This window comes from Arvicola amphibius, chromosome 8 (genome assembly GCF_903992535.2).
Source record: "Arvicola amphibius chromosome 8, mArvAmp1.2, whole genome shotgun sequence".
In the NCBI taxonomy this organism is placed as follows: Eukaryota; Metazoa; Chordata; class Mammalia; order Rodentia; family Cricetidae; genus Arvicola; species Arvicola amphibius.
Window position 1 is genome coordinate 61,240,038 of NC_052054.1, and position 19,022 is coordinate 61,259,059.

Consider the following 19,022-nt stretch of genomic DNA (forward strand, 5'->3'; position numbering starts at 1 on the left):
CAACACATCTGATCACCTTTGTATATTTCACGAAACTTTCCTATTCTTTCAAGCACTTAGTGTTCACTGGGTGAACAGAGGAAATGTCTTTGCCTCTGCCTATCATCCCTGTCTCACAAGTTCCCTTTTAGTCTTTACTCCAGCACATCTTATGTTCTTCATTTCATTTGACAAGCCTCCACTCTGGAGTCACATCTTCTTTTTCTGTAAGTTTCTACCTTCCTTCCTGCCAGCCTATGTTTTATTTTTCCATATATCCATTATTTTCTGAAAAAATGATAGCAAGGTTATTATTTGTTGAGTGTTTACCAGATGGTAGGTGTAGTGTGGAGCTGCGGGCCAGCTTCCCACTGCCCTGCTCTCGGCTCCCAGCCGCCTGGCTAGTTTTACACCTGAAATAACAACACACAAATTGTATTCTTTTATACACTGCCTGGCTCATTAGTTTCAGCCTCTTACATTTTGATTAACCCATATCTAATAATCTTTGTAACACCACGAGTGGTGTCTTACCAGGGAAGATTAGGCATGTCTGACCTGGCGGCTGGCTTCATCGCATCTGTCTCCCTGAGGAGAGGCACGGCAGTCTATATCACTTAGGAGAGGCGTGGCATCTGACTGAGCCATCTACCTCACTTCCTTCTTCCTGTTCTGTCTACTCCACCCACCTAAGGGCTGGCCAAGGCAGTTTCTTTATTAAAACAGAAGACCCTCCCACATCAGGTAGGTAGTAGTAATTGCTTTCAGCAGGTTGTTACTACTTTAGGTATTCTGGGGAAGGTTTATATTACTACAGTACTCTGCACTCTGTTCATGTTCATGTACATTTTAACAAAAAAGAAATCATAAGCATATATGTGCTAGTTAATAATGTGTTCTTAAGTTCATGGTGCTAAGTTATGAATTTGTAGAATTTGTAACAACTTTTAACAGTTATCACCAAATAATCTGAAATAAGTTATTTATAAATTATACAAAGTTGTTATACATAAATTACATAAAACCACTTTTTGATAGCTTAGAACATAAAAACCTGAATCATTACTGTTTATTATTCATTGTATTTCTTGTCTCTTGCTCAATATATAGCTTATTAGGAGTGCTTTCAGACCACTTAAACGCAGAGATTGCTGGAGGTACAATAACATCTAAGCAAGATGCAATGGATTATATCACATGGACTTACTTTTTCCGACGTCTTATCATGAACCCTAGGTAAGTGTGAGGCTCTGTGAATGGGAAGTTGCACATTGTATGTACAGAAAGCACAGGCATTTAAAAGAAACTCCAAGTCTGAGTGTTTGTCAGCTCTTAGCACATTCTGTAGATGCAAGTTTACAAGAAAATCATATAATGTCCCATATAGTCATAGTACATAAGAGTATGGTTGATTGTATACATTTGCTATTTGAATTGCTGTAGGATAATTTTCTTATGTAGTTGGAAGACAAAGCACTGAAAGCCATTAAGGCATCTTCATTACTGTGTGGTAGTAACTAACGGACATACAGTTGCATAAAGAAAGGTTAAGAGTGGTGAAGTTGGATGAGAGAAATTATGGGGTATTTCTTAGTGTTAATAAGAATTCTACAAGACAAGATAAGATTGTGCTGTATTTGATCCTATTTTTCTCTTTCATGTTTATTAGATCTTGATTTAGCAAGCACTTATCAGATATTATGTCAGTCTCTGAAATGCATGTTTTTGTTTACCATCCCTTGTGTCCAGTGACTCCCATTTCTTATAGGAAAGGCATGAGTAAGCACTAGAATTTGATAAATTCTCTAAGAGAACTATATTTAAACCTGTGAAAGCAATAGCTTGTCAGATAATGTGATTCTTCAGATATTCAGAACTAGAAAAGGTGTAAAGCATCCAGGCAGGAAAATAAACACAAAGGGTCCTGGATATTGGAAGAGTCATTCGTGTTTACGGATTAGGAAAGTTTGCTGTGCTCAGAGAGAGTAAAGAGTATGGGGGTGAAGCTTGTCCCGAGCAGAAAGCAGATGAATGCATTGGAGGGAAAGGGTCTGTTTCTACACAGCATGTTGAGGAGCGCCCATGTGATCCTTTCTGAGGGTATGGGAATGAGTCACTGTGAGTACTTTACATGAATTAACATCATCAGAATAAGTTTTGCTGTGTTTCAATTCCTAAGCACTTTAGTAGAAGATAGTTACAGCAGAAAGGCCAACTAGAGAGGCATTTACTACCAGGTAGTAGTAGTGCCCACCCTTAGTCCTGGTACTCAGAGTCAGAGGCAGGCAGATCTCTGTGAGTTTGAGGCCATCCTGGTCTAGAGAGTGAGTTCCAGCACAGGCAGGGCTACACAGGTAAACCCTGTCTTGAAAAACTAAAAGGAAAGAGAGAGAGGGAGGGAAGGGTGAAAGGAGGAAGGAGAGAGGGAATGGGAGGGAGGAAGAGAGAAGGGAGGACTTTTGAGAACTATAATAGATACAGAGGAAATGGAGTGGAGCAAGGGTCAAATATGAGATATTCCTGTTGAAATTATGAGCCATTATGAAGTCTTTAACAGAGGAAACATGGAAAATGGCATCAGAAAATCGTACTGTTGGTAGCTTTTAAAAAAATGTTTTAGCTAGCATTTCTCCTTTCATACATAGCTGTTTTAAATTGCTGTGTCTTTGCTTAGTGGCCCTTAACTGTTAAGGCATTTGGGACAAACAAGTTCATTAGCAGGTTGCAGATTGCTTCCCTTTATGTGTGTTCTAAAAAAATCAAACTAAAAGCTCTAAGGGTTTATTTGAAAAAAAATTTAAGAAAGTCTTTCAAAAACGTTACTAAGAAATGCCATTTACTCCAAACCTTTCTTTCCTGTGTATATATCTTATATAACCACTGTAAAATTTCCAAAATCAGAAAATTGACATTTATATAAACCTAGTAGTTAACATACAGCCTTTATTTAGATTTCACCTATTGTCTGGCTAATCCCCCTTTCTATTGTAATCCAACCTAGTATTCTACATTACAGTTGGCTGATTTGTCCACCCTGGGTCATTTTTGTCTTTCTGTATCTGAAAATGCTGACTCTTGATGAATGCTGACTGGTTATTTTTACATGATTTTTTGATTTGTATTAGGCAGAAGTTTCCTCATTATGCCTTTTTTACAGTACCACTGAAGCAACACTATTCTCATAACATGGTTTTATGAATTTCATCTCTTTTTTTTTTTTGGTGACTCATGATTTTTTGTTTTTACTTCAAAATAAATCATCTTTTTATTGAGCTCTACATTTTTCTCTGTTCCCCTCCCTGCCTCTCCGCTCTCCCCTTCAACCCTCCCCCAAGGTCCCCATCTCCAAATTTACTCAGGAGATCTTGTCCTTTTCTACTTACCATGTAGGTTAAATCTATGTAAGTCTCTCTTAGTGTCCTCATTGTTGTCTAGGTTCTCTGGGATTATGGTTTGTAGGCTGGTTTTCTTTGCTTTATGTATAAAAATCACTTATGAGTAAGTACAAGTGATAATTGTCTTTCTGTGTCTGGATTACCTCACTCAAAATAATGTTTTCTAGCTCCATCCATTTTCCTGAAAAATTCAAGATGTTTTTTTTCTCTGCTGTGTAAATGTGCCACATTTTCCTTACCCATTCTTCGGTCGAGGGGCATTTAGGTTGTTTCCAGGTTCTGGCTATGACAAACAAAGCTGCTGTGAACATAGTTGAACACATATCCTTGTGACACGATTGAACATCCTTTGGATATATACCCAAAAGTGGTATTACTGGGTCCTGGGGAAGGTTGTTTCCTAATTTTCTGAGAAATCGCCACACTGACATCCAAAGGGGCTATACTAGCTTGCATTCCCACCAGCAATGCAGAAGTGTTCTCTTTTCCCCACAATCTTTCCAGCATAAGTTGTCATCAGTGTTTTTGATCTTGGCCATTCCTACAGGTGTAAGATGGAATCTCAGAGTTGTTTTGATTTGCATTTCTCTGATGACTAAGGATGCAGAACATTTCCGTTAGTGTCTTTCAGCCATTTTAAATTCCTCTGTTGAGAGGTCTCTGTTTAGGTCTGTGCTCCTTTTTTTTTTTTATTGGATTATGTATTCTTTTGGTGACCAATTTCTTGAGTTCTTTGTATATTTTGGAGATCAGACCTCTGTCTGATGGGGGGTTAGTGAAGATCTTTTCCCATTCTGTAGGCTATCATTTTTGTGTTGTTGACCATGTCCTTTGCTTTACAGAAGCTTTTCAGTTTCAGGAGGTCCCATTTATTAATTGTTTCTCTCAGTGTCTGTACTGCTGGGGTTATATTTAGGAAGTGGTCTCTTGTGCCAATGCATTCAAGTGTACTTCCCACTGTCTCTTCTATAAGGTTCAATGTGACTGGCTTTATGTTGAGGTCTTTGATCCATTTGGACTTGAGTTTTGTGCATGGTGATAGATATGGGTCTATTTTCATTCTTCTACATGTTGATATCCAGTTATGCCAGCACTATTTGTTAAATATGCTTTCTGTTTTCCATTTGATATTTTTTGCTTCTTTGTCAAAAATCAGGTTTTCAAAGAATCATGGATTAATATCCAGGTCTTCTATTTGGTTCCATTGGTCCTCCTGTCTGTTCTTATGCCAATACCAGGCTGTTTTCAGTACTGTAGCTCTGTAGTAGAGTTTGAAGTTCATTTTTTGTTTTTATTTCAAAATAAATCATCTTTCTTTCCCTAGTTTCAGTCACTCTCCACCTGCTTCTGGTCTACCCCTAATTTAGTCCCATTTGTACTCTGTCAAACAGTATTGATCAAAAATAAGATTAATTACATAGAACATGTAAATTAGATATAGTTTGGTTTTCATTAAAGATAATGAGTAAGAAGTTTCCCAGATAATTTAGTTTGGATGAATATAACTTCACTTTCATTTTTATAGCAAGGAAATCTACATACAATCATAATAAACAGTGGTAATTAAACCTAACACTAGAAGTGCTGCACAGTGATGGAATTTTAAAAGGAAATTTTACTAGGTCTCTGATCAAAGGCATTTTGTTGGCTGGTGACTTGTGTGCTTCCTTTTCAGTTGTAGGCATCATCTGTGTAAATCAACATGTGTTGCAGAATTCACATTGCCTCACAAGTTTTGTCTGATGGCCAATATTCCAATCACATGGATAAATGCTACTTCAGCTGATTTTTAAGATACAAAGTATCTACTCTTGAGTCTATACTGGGTGTGCTTATTTCTTTAGTAGCTCCCTAAGTAAAAGTTCGAGGCAACTCTGGTTAGAATAAAACTGTCATTCTGCAGTGCAAATATACATCAATTAATCAGCCCAGATTACAGAAATGATTTGTTTTTCTAAAAATAGCTCTCTGGGTAAAGTGTTTGCTAGACAAACATAACAGCCCAAGTTCTAGCTACAATTAACTATCTGAAGATGTATTAGTAAACAAAAGTTTTTGCTATGCTATGGTAAATAAACCATGTGACACTGCATATGGGCTAAGACTTTGTCTTTCATTATGGGTAAAATGGGTACCATTGCTGTGTTTGAGCACAGGACATAAGCCGCATCTTTTTGTGTTATAGTCAGGTCAATTATCATAATAAATCTTGTCAGTAGTTCATATTTCCCTGTTAAGATAGAAATTCTCGGATCCATTTATTTTTATTGAGGGGGTGAGTTAAGACAAGGTCTCACTATTTAGCTATGATGCTGTCCTGGAACTCACTATGCAAATCAAGCTGATCTCAAACTCACAGAGATCCCCCTTGCCTCTGGCTCCTCAGTGCTGAGGCTAATGTGTGTGCCACCATACACAGTTCAGATCCATTTTGTAAATCAAAGCAAACATTTATTGTACATACAAAATTAAAATAGTAGTTTTCAAATATATGAAATTTACTATTAAGGTTGGCTTTACAAGAGAATAATAGACAGAAGTGGTAGTGTACACCTGTCATCCCATCACTCAGGAGGTTGAGCCAGGAGTGGTGACATAAGCTTGGGACCGTGTTGGCTTATATAGTAAGACTGTCTCAAAACAATAAGAAAGAGAGCAAGTGCAAGACTAAAATAAATGCAGAATTAACAGCATGCAAACCAAAACAGAAGGCAAAATAAAAATTAGGAGAAGAGTGCTTTTTTTTTTTTTTTTTTTTTTTTTTGGTTTTTCGAGACAGGGTTTCTCTGTGGCTTTAGAGCCTGTCCTGGAACTAGCTCTTGTAGACCAGGCTGGTCTCGAACTCACAGAGATCCGCCTGCCTCTGCCTCCCGAGTGCTGGGATTAAAGGCGTGCGCCACCATCGCCCGGCAAGAGTGCTTTTTTTTTTTTAATTGTTTTTATTGCACTATACATTTTCTTCACGCCCTTCCCTTCCTCCCCTCTCCCCTTCATATGTACTCACTCGTAAGTGGCCTTCAGACATAAAGCAAAGAAAAACCAGCCTACAGTCCACAACCCCAGAGAACCTAAACAACAAAGAGGACCCTAGGAGAGACGTAGCTGGATTATTTGATGATTTTGTTTTCAGTTTTATGGGGAATTTCCACATTATTTGCTGTAATGACTGTACTAATTTATATTCCCACAAACAGTGTCCAAGCTATCCCTTTACTTCATCTTCATATTGGCTTTGACTATATTTTCTTTATTATTATCCCTTTTAAAATCATCTATCTTCAGTGCTTGGCACAGACACATAGGAATTGAGGAAACAGGCAAATTTCTTTTAAAAATCTATAGTTTTCTCATATTAACAGCTGTATTGTGTGTAACTTTAGTATTTTTTCTTAGTGCTTCCTTTCATCCAGTGGCATAAATTGAGATTTGAATTATCTTGAGTGAAAGGAATGTTCATATGCAAGCTTGTTTCTGTACACACACACACACACACACACACGTGTCCAGATTATTTACTCATAGAAAAGAGATACTGTTTCCAAATGACAATCCATTAATAAATAAATAAGAATGACCTGATTGTTCTAGCCCCTTCAGTTAATCATACCAACACTATAAAGTTAACACTACACCACACCAGCCACTCTTCCTGACTTGCTAGCTATGTAAGTATATATGCATATGTAATACACATGCAATTGCACATGAGTATAGACAAGGCTTGGGTACTAATATACATATATATATATGCACACATGCACATACTCTCTTGTTCAAATGTGTATAAACACATATATTGTTTTCATAAAATAGAAGCTATCCCAAATTGAGTTTGTGATTCAATTTGCATTGTCAGTTTCACTCTGCTTTTAAATCTATCTAGGCAAAAATGAGGTCTTGTCAGCTGTCCTGAGCGCTCCTCCATTACTTGTGTCATTATTACTGCTGCATAATCTGAACATAAAAAAACCATGATGCTGTAACAAATGACTTCCCAGCACTGACAGTTACGGCAGTGGCATTTCAGTACTGATGACAGTTTTCTCAGCAAGCTATCCGGCCAGGTTTACGTAAAGCAAAAAGGAAATGGTTGCCACTGTTCACATTAAATGCAAACTGTTTGCTGTAACTTTGTCTCGGTTTCCCTTTACTATAAAACCTCTTTCATTCCTAGATGGTGAGATTTCATCTGGTTTCAAGTTGGAAAAAGATATTCTGTGGGTTCCTGTGTGTAATTCTTACTTCTTCCTTAATAGGGACTTTAAAGGCTAATATTTTTTAAAGTTGTGTGGGGTTTTGATTGCTTAAATTTTAGAGACTTTAAATTTTTATTTCAGGGAGAGGCTTGTTATGACTTTTTCCCAATGGACTGCTAATAGAAGTTAGCTTGTCTAGCCCATGTGCTAGATGCTGTCAGTATCAAACTGCCTTTGACTTTCACACTTCTCGAGGGACTAGTAATTGTTATGTTCAAACAGCCTGTAATTGCGATCCCGCTGGCTTTCTCAGCACACTTCTGGCTATTAGAACCATTAAACAACTCAGCACCTGTTAACGGCATTGTAAATATTCAGCCCTGCTTGTGTGCAGGTTAAGTCCAATACAGAGAAACCTTACAGAGCGCAGTCGCATAAATTAGAGTTTCTGACAAGTCAATTATTGTGAAACTGCGTTTCTCTGGGAGAGAAATGAAATCGCATGCTGACAAAAGGGAGGCTTTCTGTTTGTAGCGGAGGAAGATAATGACTTGATGATTCGACACACTGAGCATAAAACTGTACTCTGCCCGTTAGCTGTAATTAAGCAGTTGTGTAAAAATCGCTGTTTAAATAACCAGTAAATTATAAATCTTGTACAACATGAAAACAGACCTTTTTAGTTAGCTGCCACATGCTTTTTCAAGGGAGTAAAGTGATTATTGAAAATAATGGTATGTCCTTTTACTTAGATTAGAAACTGAGAGGTAACAGCTCACTGATGAAAAGAAAAAAGGGAACATGTTGTGTATCCAATCAGACCTCTCAAAATGTTATGATTCCTAAATCATAATTGTTACATTTATATTATTTTGTAATATATCATAATTATGCACCTAATTATGATAGAACATATACTCTATAGAATATTTTTTTTTTTTGGTTTTTCGAGACAGGGTTTCCCTTCTATAGAATATTTTAATGTTTTAAGTGATCTTGTCTTCAGACTGAATATTAAACCACAAAATGTGCTTCAAAAAAGTCAGTGAAGTTCAGTTCCTCACACTGAACTTGTGTTCTTCCAGTTGTGACAATGAGAACTTAATCACATTCAGAAGAATTTAGGAATGTGTATCAGTAACAACTTTAAATTTCTCCTTTTAGAATAAGTTGATTGTTCGGTAGGCTGGATTGTGAATAATTCTTTGTGAGATAATTGCATTCTCAGAGACAGCATTAGTTTGATCCAACTGTTTTCTCTTACCTATTGATTTTAAATGATTGCAAACTGTTTCCCCCAACTGTGTTATTTGGAGGAAATTAATCTTCAAAAGCATTGAGGTGAAATTCACCGCCAAAACAGAATTATAGTGAATAAAGTAAAATTAAATATAGTGGATGAAGCAAAATCTATGTGGAAAACATCCATGTTAAGGAGATTTATAGTTTATGGCCTTAAATATTTTTACATCTAACACTTACTATATTACAAAATGGCAAATTGACATTCCACTTAAATATTTAAGATAATGATTATTAGTAGAAACAGTATCCATGGGCTTTTTTATTAATAACCTGATAAATTTATAGATAAAAGTGGAATGTTAATTTTTGTTTCATGATAATATTGTGTTCTATAAATTTAATTGCATTGAGGATGTTTTCTTAGTTTAAAAAATTACTACACATGCATTTTCTTGCATGCATTATTTTTAATTTAGGAATAACTTTATTAAACTGAGTTGATGCAGACAGTTTTTGATCAAAATGGAAATGTAAAGGCTTAGCAAGTCCAAAGAATGTCAAATACAGAGAGACCTTACATAGCAGAAAATTTGATATCATATTTTGGGGATTTAAATTAGAGAGGAAACAGACTTTAATAAGTTAGAAATTTGTGTACTTGTAATACTTCAAATATCCGGAATTGTTATTATTTTATCCTTTATGTGTGTGGTGTTTTGCCTGCATTTATGCTTGTGAACCATGTGTTTGCATGGTACAGGTGGAGGCCAAAAGAATGTGCAGGATCTTCTGGAACTGGAGTTAAAGACAGTGTGCACCACCCTTTGGGTGCTGGGTATTAAACCAGGGTCCAGAATTCTTGTTTGCAGTTTAAAGCAGAAAGAGTGATCCTAACTAACTCATTAGTCATTTCCCAGGGGAAAGGAAATAGTTCCTCGCTTTTTCTAATGCTTCTTTTTCATTTCCATATAGGCCTGGAATGTGAATGTGAGCATTTTGTTTAGATTAATGATACAGAGGTTCAGCACTTATTCTATACCTTCATTGAAAATGCAACATTAAAAGATGCTATTTGTTTGAACGACAGTAGTCTTTCCATGAACAAAAAGTAACTGTACCTTGATTCATGAAAGGTTATTTTGCTAAATAAAATCTAATATTTTACTGGTTGTTCCTCAGTGAAGACTTGGATTAAATTAAAATTCTAGTGTCTTATAAATTTCAGTGGAGACACATTGTAGTGCTCTACATCATTTGCACTACCTTCTTTCTATTTTAATTTTATCCTGACATCTTTTTAATTCCTCATTTAAGTATTTTTTTTTTCGAGACAGGGTTTCTCTGCAGCTTTTTTTTAGAGCCTGTCCTGGAACTAGCTCTTGTAGACCAGGCTGGGCCTCGAACTCACAGAGATCCGCCTGCCTCTGCCTCCCAAGTGCTGGGATTAAAGGCGTGCGCCACCACCGCCCGGCTCATTTAAGTATTTTTAAATAAGTTTTAACTTCCAGTGAAGTTTGAAATGTCCCTTTGAAGAGTCATCTTTGCAGTGTTTTTCTAGCCCTCTGTGATGGGGATTTTTTTTATGGGCCTCTTTCATTTGAGGTTGGTGATAGTTTTTTCCAATCCTGTTGAAATGTCGAAGCTACCATGGTGGGATTTTAGTGAAAAGAGTTTGTAAGCCTCTAACATTACTTTCAGTTCTACTCTGGTCCTTTCTTGGACTGAGAAGAGAGGTAGGATATTATATATAATATATTCCACAGTAATCAGCATGGAGAATATAGCTGATTACTGTGGAATTTATTGGCAGGAATTTGGAAACTGCCTTGGTTGTTCATGTCACTTTCACCTTCTATGTTCCTTCCCAGGTACAGACTCCTTGTTCTGCATTTGCCTTTCTTTGTTGCAGTAGAGAATGAATGGTCAAATAAATTACATGCTTTTAGAGATTTTATTTGGAAAATATTCAGATCTGGGTGTTTGTGTTTTCTGTGTATTACAAATTACAATGCTTTATTTTAGCTTGATGATTTCCTTTTCAGACGTTAGAACACCATTTTTTGCATAAGCATCAGGAGAAAAATTCTCAAATTTTCCTAGAGGCACTCATCTACTACTAAGATCAGTAGTTCTGATTTCTTGGTAAAATTGTTAAGGGTAAATTTTATAATAAAAGGGGTGTGTGTGTACATGTTTATGTGTATTATCATTTGTGATTTCAGTCAAACGTTGCATTTCACACTTTCTAAATTCAGTGGATAAGGTTACTTTAGAATAGATGGATAAAATGAATTAATATCAAATGTAACATAAGAAAGTGTTTTTTATGTGATGTACCGTTTTATATGCCTACTTTACATATTGTAAATATGAAAAGAAATATACTTTCTTTTTCATTAGTGTTGGCAAAGTTTGGTATTGGGCCATTGACCTATAAAATGGAAATGTTGACTGTGTTTGTTTTACTTTTTCATTCCATTTTTTATTTACTGCAATTTCATGCTTTTAAAATTCTGAAAAGATCATAAAGCTGATGTGACAATTCTAGTAGACACATCTTGAAACTGACCTCACTTTTTTCCTAGCTACTACAGCTTGGATGATGTCAGCCAGGACTCCATGAACAAGTTCTTGTCACATCTGATTGAGAAGTGTCTGGTTGAGTTGGAGCTTTCCCACTGCATTGAAGTTGGAGAGGTGGGACTCTTATCCAGCTTTTGACAGAGGGTGGCTGGGGTTTGTGCTATTGAAATTTACAACAGTGTGAACTATTACTCTCTTAGGAATGTGGACCTCCACTGTACATTTCACTTACCTTGTTCTACCTTTATTTGAAATAGGATAACCGCAGCATTGAGCCACTAGAATGTGGTCGAATTGCCTCCTATTACTACTTGAAGCACAAAACAGTCAAAATGTTCAAGGACCGTTTGAAACCTGAGTGCAGCATTAAAGAACTGCTTTCAATTCTGAGTGTGAGTCTTACGCTACTTTGACTTATATATTTCAATGCTGAGTGTGGTTTTTTGCACTACTGTGGTTCATATATTTCACAACTTCTCTTATAATTTGGAAATTATATTGTTTCCAGGTCAGAAAATTTTACCTGAGAGTGTACAGGAGTGTCTTCTTTTTTTCAAACAAGGGTTCTTTGCATTTTCATATGTAGGACTGTCTTGCAACAGATGTGACGATATGACCTGTCCAGAGTAGGATCCTCCTGAGTAGAATAGGTGCTGTTGGTATATGAGCCCAAATTAGTGGTATACCTTGCACTCCCCAAAGCAAACCTGATGATTCAGTGTCCCCTCTGAGATTGAAAACTTGCTGTTCATTTATTTGGGTGGCTCTGTTGAGTACTATGATGTTACTAAAGAGCCTTTTCTTAAGGATCCATATGATTAAATTTTATTTCAGATCAATACCATGAAAGCTCTTTTTTTTTTTTTTTTTTTTTTTTTTTTTTGGTTTTTCAAGACAGGGTTTCTCTGCAGCTTTTTGTTAGAGCCTGTCCTGGAACTAGCTCTTGTAGACCAGGCTGGCCTCGAACTCACAGAGATCCGCCTGCCTCTGCCTACCGAGTGCTGACCATGAAAGCTCTTAAATGCCACTTCCATCTTCCCATCTATCTCCTTCTAAGAAAGGGAACAAGATGTATCATATGGTAAATCTACTATACTCTTCCTTCCCCTCTTTTCCTCAAAAAAAACTAAAACCTAAGTTTAAGGCGTACTCTGCACAAGGGGTGAGGGTCTTACTTTGCCTGCACGTTTAAGAACTATAAGCTGGCTGGCAAAAGCTCCATGGATCTACCTGTCTCTACTTCCAAGTACTAGAGTTACAGGTATATGTCACAATGTCTGGCTCTTTACATGGATGGGAGGTATCCAAATGAATTCTTGGTGTTTATATAGCAAGCATTTTGCCATATTCCTTACCCACTACAGTATTTTCTTAAGTTTAATTTGTCAGCAATGAAATTATCTCATTTCTGGAGCTAGAGAAATGGCTCAGCAGTTAAGAGCACTTGCTGCCCTTCCAGAGGACCCAAGTTTGATTCCTAGCATACATGTCAAGCAGCTCATAACTTCATGTAACTCAAAATGCAGGAGATCCAACACCTGCTTCTACCTCTAGGGACACTTATACCCAGGACATGCACGCATGCATGCGCACATTCACTGATCCACACACATATCTCTGTGCAGACTGAACAAGGTATATTTATTTCTTTAGAAGTGTGTGTGTGTGTGTGTGTGTGTGTGTGTGTGTGTGTGTGTGTGTGTGTGTGTGTGTGATAGCAGTTAAAGAAATAGAGGCCATGAATTTGAGAGACAGCAAAGAGGGTGTGCATAGGAATAGTTGGAGGGAGGAAATGGAAGGGGGAAATAATGAAAGTATATTTTAATGTAAAAACATGAAAAATATTTAAAAGATGAGGATTTTTTAGAAATTTTTTATATGAAGAATTTCTCATGTTTTAAGATACACATATTTGACCTTTTTGTTTTGTGTTAATCGTAATATAGAAATTATGTTCATTGAAATATCCTCTTTTCTGAGAAATGTCACAGTATCGTTGTTACTGGCAGAAAAAAAATGTTTTAGAAGATGACTGTGGAAGGAAAGAAGTATATCAAAACATTGATTCACCAAAAGCTTTAAAACATGAGCCTGTCACTTCCCTTCAGTTATTATCAAGCAGATTTCTTAATTGCTTACACCTTTTCTCCTGTGGGAGAAGATAATTAATTATGTAGACTTTTACACTAAGTCATGTATGTGACTTAAAAATAAACTGGAATTCATGGCATCTGTATAATCTTTTACAAATTACTTTCTACTTTTCTGAGGAAATAGAATTTCTTTTGAAATAGGAATGTAGTGACTTTATTGACTTTGTAGTATTTACCAGAAAAGAATTTTTCTTTCTAAAGTAAAAGAAAATATTTAATCAGGTCACCTTATCATATCCTTTTTAATCAATATTTTTGGAACTGAACCTTCCACTTTACAGTATTTCATAGTAGAAGATTGGCATGACTGATTTTAAAAAAATTGGTCTATTCCATTTATATCTATCTACTAATTCCTATTCTCTGTGTCCTTTTCCTCTATCCTCAGGATGCTTGGGATGAGCTCAGTAGTTTTCACAATGGTGATTCTGTTATCACCTTTCACCAAAGTATAGAGGCAACAGGAAGTTTCTGAATTTTCAGGTGACACTAAATTCTTCTACATAATAAAAATTAATAAGTAAGGAACTTAGCAGAGATTGCAGTAAAAAATAGGTATATCAAAAATAGTTTATTCATTAATCGGTGGTTCTCAAGCTGTATAATACAACCCCTCTGGGGAGTCACATAGCAGATATATCCTGCATACCATTATGAGTCATAACAATATCTAAATTGCAGTTCTGAAGTAGACATGAAATAATTTTATGGTTGGTGTCACCACAGCATGAGGAACTGAATTAATGAGTTGAACCATTAGGAAGGTTGAGAACCACTGCTTTAAATGTTATTCTCTGTTCTTCATGGTCACCTTTTAACCATATATTTTATGTTGATCCTTCTTGCTAATTGTGTATGTATAGAGTGAGAGGCACTTGAAATCATAGGCATTATCAGTGAATATTGTAATTGGTAATTGTAAGCTGTGATCTGTGGCAGAGTGACACTTAGATACTGCTAAAACTACTCAGAGCTCTGCTTGTTATCAGAAGAAAAATTTTAAAGACAAAACAAAATGCATATTCTGTCCCCCTTGTTATTCTCCTGGGGACATTTGATGTGTACAGTTCTGTTGACCTCAAGTTTGGAGGACATTGTAGAGAATACTGAATGGCCAGACTGAGTGGCTAAGCCTAGCAAGGTGGACTTTGGATCACACTGTATGTGTTGTCTGAACAGAAGCAACTTACCCTTGTGACAAGTTCATAATTGGGAACTGATTCTATCAGATCTTAGAAGTGCAAATTTGAATCATCACTTTTAGACCAAAGACATAAACTTTCAAAAGAGTCAGAATAAGTACACTGCCAATGAACTATTTTTAGAAGATGGAAGTGTGTGTGTGACCTGGATTGTTTCTCTGTACGTCAGGAAAGCGGGGCTGCATTAGGAGCAGACTTACCTGGTATGTGCATGTCTTTTCTGTCTGTTTGCTCTGTAGATGCTTTAGGGAGATTTTTAACCTTCAGAATATTCTGGAGGTTTTTCAATTGGTTGGTACAGCCTACTATATTTGCAGTAATAATTTCTGCTGATTATTTCATCATTCTGCATTGTATTGAAACTGTTCTCCTCACTAATCTTATTCCACAGTAGGAACACGCAAATAAAAAATTACTTTTAACTATCTACTATATGCTTTGCACTTTATGTATATTACTTACAAGCCTCAACAACTTCCTATGGTATAATCATATAAATAATAAAACCAATTTTAGTAATAATGAGCTGCTTCATAACCCATAGGAAGTAGTTCTTTAGGTCTCCCCAATACCTAACCTCTCCTAGACACATTTTATCTTATATTGTATGTCAGTTCTAGCTTAAAAAAATAAACATTAAGTTTTAAGATCATATAATTTTAAAAATAAATTAGAGTTAGTTTTAAAATTTTGTATGATCTTGTAACCTAGATTGTAAGTATTGAATATAAATGTTAATCACTGTCAAAACTAATCATTTTAGTATTCATTGTTGGAAATGTATATTTAAAGTTTTAAACCATCTGATGCTATTTTGAAAAGATCGGGTATTTTATAAGAACACTTGCCAAGCCTTTTTCCACACCATGAATTAATAAGCTTCATAATTAAGGCAGCTGCTTCACACCTCTATTGTTAACCAGTGACATTACATCTGTCCTGCTCCATTGATGCCCTCCTCCTTCTTATTGAAGCATTTAGCAGTTTTGGCAACAGGGATTACAAAGCTTGTAGTTAGTAGTCTAATTAGGAATAAGTGAAAATCCTGAGGGAAAAGTACGTTTCAAAAGTAATTTGAAGAATCTCTTAATGATGCTGGCACAACTCCAGAGCAGAAAGTGTCCATCGTCATGGCACAGCAGGGTCAGGTTTGATGTGTTTCGTAGGTGCTTAAAAATGCAGCTATTTTAAAACAGCAATGGAAGTGAAAACTTTCAAAGCTGGAGAATCTATCCCAACATAGTTTTAACTATGTGTTTCCTTAGGGTATTAATAGCTGAAAGAAATCAAAAATATAGTCTTAATATACCTTATGGCTTTCGAATTTTCAGACCTTTTTTTTAGTGTAAGAATTATTTGTTATTCTTGTAACTGGGCAGAAACATGAAGTTATTCTTCTACATCAAATACTCAGTGAACTTGTCCTTGTTTATATAAAGCATGGGATTATATGCATATATGTCAGATACTTTACAAATTATGAATCTCTTATTTCTCAGCAAAGATTCGAATAAAAGAACAGACTTCATACATTAAAATACAGCAATTTCAAATTTTTTAAAGTTTCAGATACATATATAAATTTATAATCAACAAATTTTCATGTTTGGCAATACTTCTTTGCCAAGCTGATTTATCACAATAGTCAGTGTGTAACTCTTTCAGTAATTGAGTACCTTAATGCTTAGATCTTGTCATTTTGTAGTATAACTACAAATCTTGTGGTATCAAATTACAAAAACATCTTTCTCCAACTTACAAGGTGGTTAAAAAAATAAGTGATAATTTTTAAAGAAAGTTAAAATAACAGGCCTATTATAAATAGTACTTTCGGGAGGGGACTTAGCTTGTAAAATGAAAGAGTTCATTAAAGAAAAAAAATGAAAGGAAGGTTAACTAACAGTGGACACCACAACCTCGGTGGCCTTCCATTTCCACCTAACCTCATGGCAGTCACAAGGTCCCATCTGCTGCTCGGTATCCCATGTGGGGAATCCTGATGTGATACATTCCAAGGTTTGTGAGGAGAGTATCCCTATACCTCAGCCTGGGGGCTGCCTGGCATCTTTGGAAGAGGCACAGATGGCAAATGTCTTTTTTAAAGTATCTTTTTATTCTCTTCATCCTTTACCCTTGAGACTGTCTTTATTCTCCATTATTTCTTAGCTTTTCCCAGAATTCTAGATTTACAAGCTTTCTTCAACCAAGTGAAAAGAACTATTTTACTGGTAAAAGATATCAATCTGAAATAAGTTTGTTAACTTTAGGAGACCAAAGTTCTTAACGTATTAGGTTCTGAATATACGATGTATGTGATAATACCTAGAATTAGTTTTGTGGTCAGTTTTTGTTCATTTTTGTTTTCTCATTACTTTTGGTTTCCTAAATGAGTACACAAAACATAACTCTCAATTACTAGTATTCTAAAACTTGATGGATTTTTATTGTTAAGGCATGAGTTATAATACTAAATTATGAATAAACTTAATCTTTCTTTTATAAACAATTCAACTTTCTTATTTAAAAAAATTTAAATACCCTCCCTTGTCTAACATGATACAGTATGGAAAAATAATAAAAATTTCTAATTTCTGCACAGTTCCAAGAGACAAGGTTAGATTCAGGTCTCCCAAGCAACTTAGGAAATGTCATGTCCGCTTTCTCTTTAATGTTTTGTACTATTTTTTTTTCTGTTTCTGCATATTGTTTTACCATCTTATCTAAATTTGCAAAGCATGTAAAAAGCATTTGCTCATAACTTTCTTAGCCTAAACTGTCAATAGAAATATTTTTATTATTGCTTGTTCAAAATCTGTAAGTGTTCTTGTCCAGTACTGACCCTAAATACAGCTGAGTAGTACCAAAGAAATAGAAGACACAGCCCTGTATTTTAAAGGAATTTTTGCTAGAACAAACAAACTTAGGGCCATAATGGTAGAAGCTTCTGTTTGTGTCTGGAGTTGCTGCTCAGTACTGCTTTAAATGTCCATGGGAAGTGTTCAGTCTAGATCAAAACATTCAGAGCAAAGACTTGGTGGCATTGTCGTCTCTGAAAATCAGAGTTCCCAGTCTGGCAGTATTGGATCACATGCACATAGGGTCATCAGGGCACATTTGCTGAGGGTGCTTCTACTTAGTGCAGGGATTATAAAGGTCTTAAAAAGACAAGGGAAGTTTGGACATTTTTTTTCCAAGGAACCCTATCATGAATTATTTGACAAAATATGCAGTTAATAATTTTGGTTTTTAAAAACAAGTTTGTGAGATATAATCCACCTTATCATGCCACTCATTTATTTGAATTATATAGTCAGAACCAGTCAGTCATCTCCACAGTTTTACGACTGCTTATTGCCCAAGAAAGAAATTGCATTGCAGTCATTCCCCATTTCTGTCCTTTCATTGTTTCCCTACAGCTTCACCCCAAGCAGTCTGCCTTCTGCCTTTGTCTGATGTGTGTTACCTAGCTATAATTATATATCCTCTGACCTCCTACATAGACCTCTGGTCACTTATGCCCTGGCAACAACTACTGCGTTCCTTTCTTTTTATGAGGTCAGCTTTTATTGGTTCCACACATGAATGAGATTTCATTAATTCTTTCTCTGCATCTTTTTGTGTTCATCTTTCTGTGCGTGGCTTGTTTCACTTAAAATAATGTTCTCTAGCTTTAGCCATATTGTCACAATGGACAGAATTTATTTTCAAACCTGAATCACGTTGATATTTGTATGCTATATTTTCCTTATCAATTTGTAATTCGATCAGTAAGATAGCTAAGTTTATCATGTTTGTGAATGAGCTTCGGTAACATGGACAAGCATATATCACTTTTCTGTATTGATTTCATTTTCTCTGGTTATATATGTACAAGTGGGGTTACCAAATTATTTAGTAGTTCTGATTTTGTGAGAAGCTTTTACACAGTTCCACATAATAGTTGTTCTAGTTCAGATTTCTACCCAGAATGTATAAGAACACTCATTTCTGCACACTGCTGCCAATTTTTTCTTCTTTTTAACAGTAACCACTAATATGTTGTGGTGGGCGGGGCGGGAGGCACTCATCACTTTGATTTGCATACCACTGATTTTTAATCGTGCTGACTATTTTTACATGCTCATTGATCATTTGTATGCCTTCTGGAAATTATCTGTTCAGGACTTTGCCTGATTTTGTTTGTTTCATTTTTTAAGACCTTGAGCAGTCCATGCATATAATAGGTATATAATATATTTTGATCATATCTTACCCCTCCATGACTTCCCT

General features: G+C 35.8%; 1 protein-coding gene across 1 annotated transcript in view; it reads left to right on the forward strand.

Annotated features, from left to right (window-relative positions):
- The window catches only part of Ascc3 (activating signal cointegrator 1 complex subunit 3), a 293,210-nt gene that overhangs the window by 204,077 nt on the left and 70,111 nt on the right, over window positions 1-19,022 (forward strand). Inside the window, exons 34-36 of the mRNA XM_038339034.1 lie at window positions 1,090-1,215; window positions 11,401-11,512; window positions 11,656-11,790. Coding sequence (XP_038194962.1) covers window positions 1,090-1,215; window positions 11,401-11,512; window positions 11,656-11,790 — 373 coding nt within the window. The remainder of the gene's footprint in view (window positions 1-1,089; window positions 1,216-11,400; window positions 11,513-11,655; window positions 11,791-19,022) is intronic.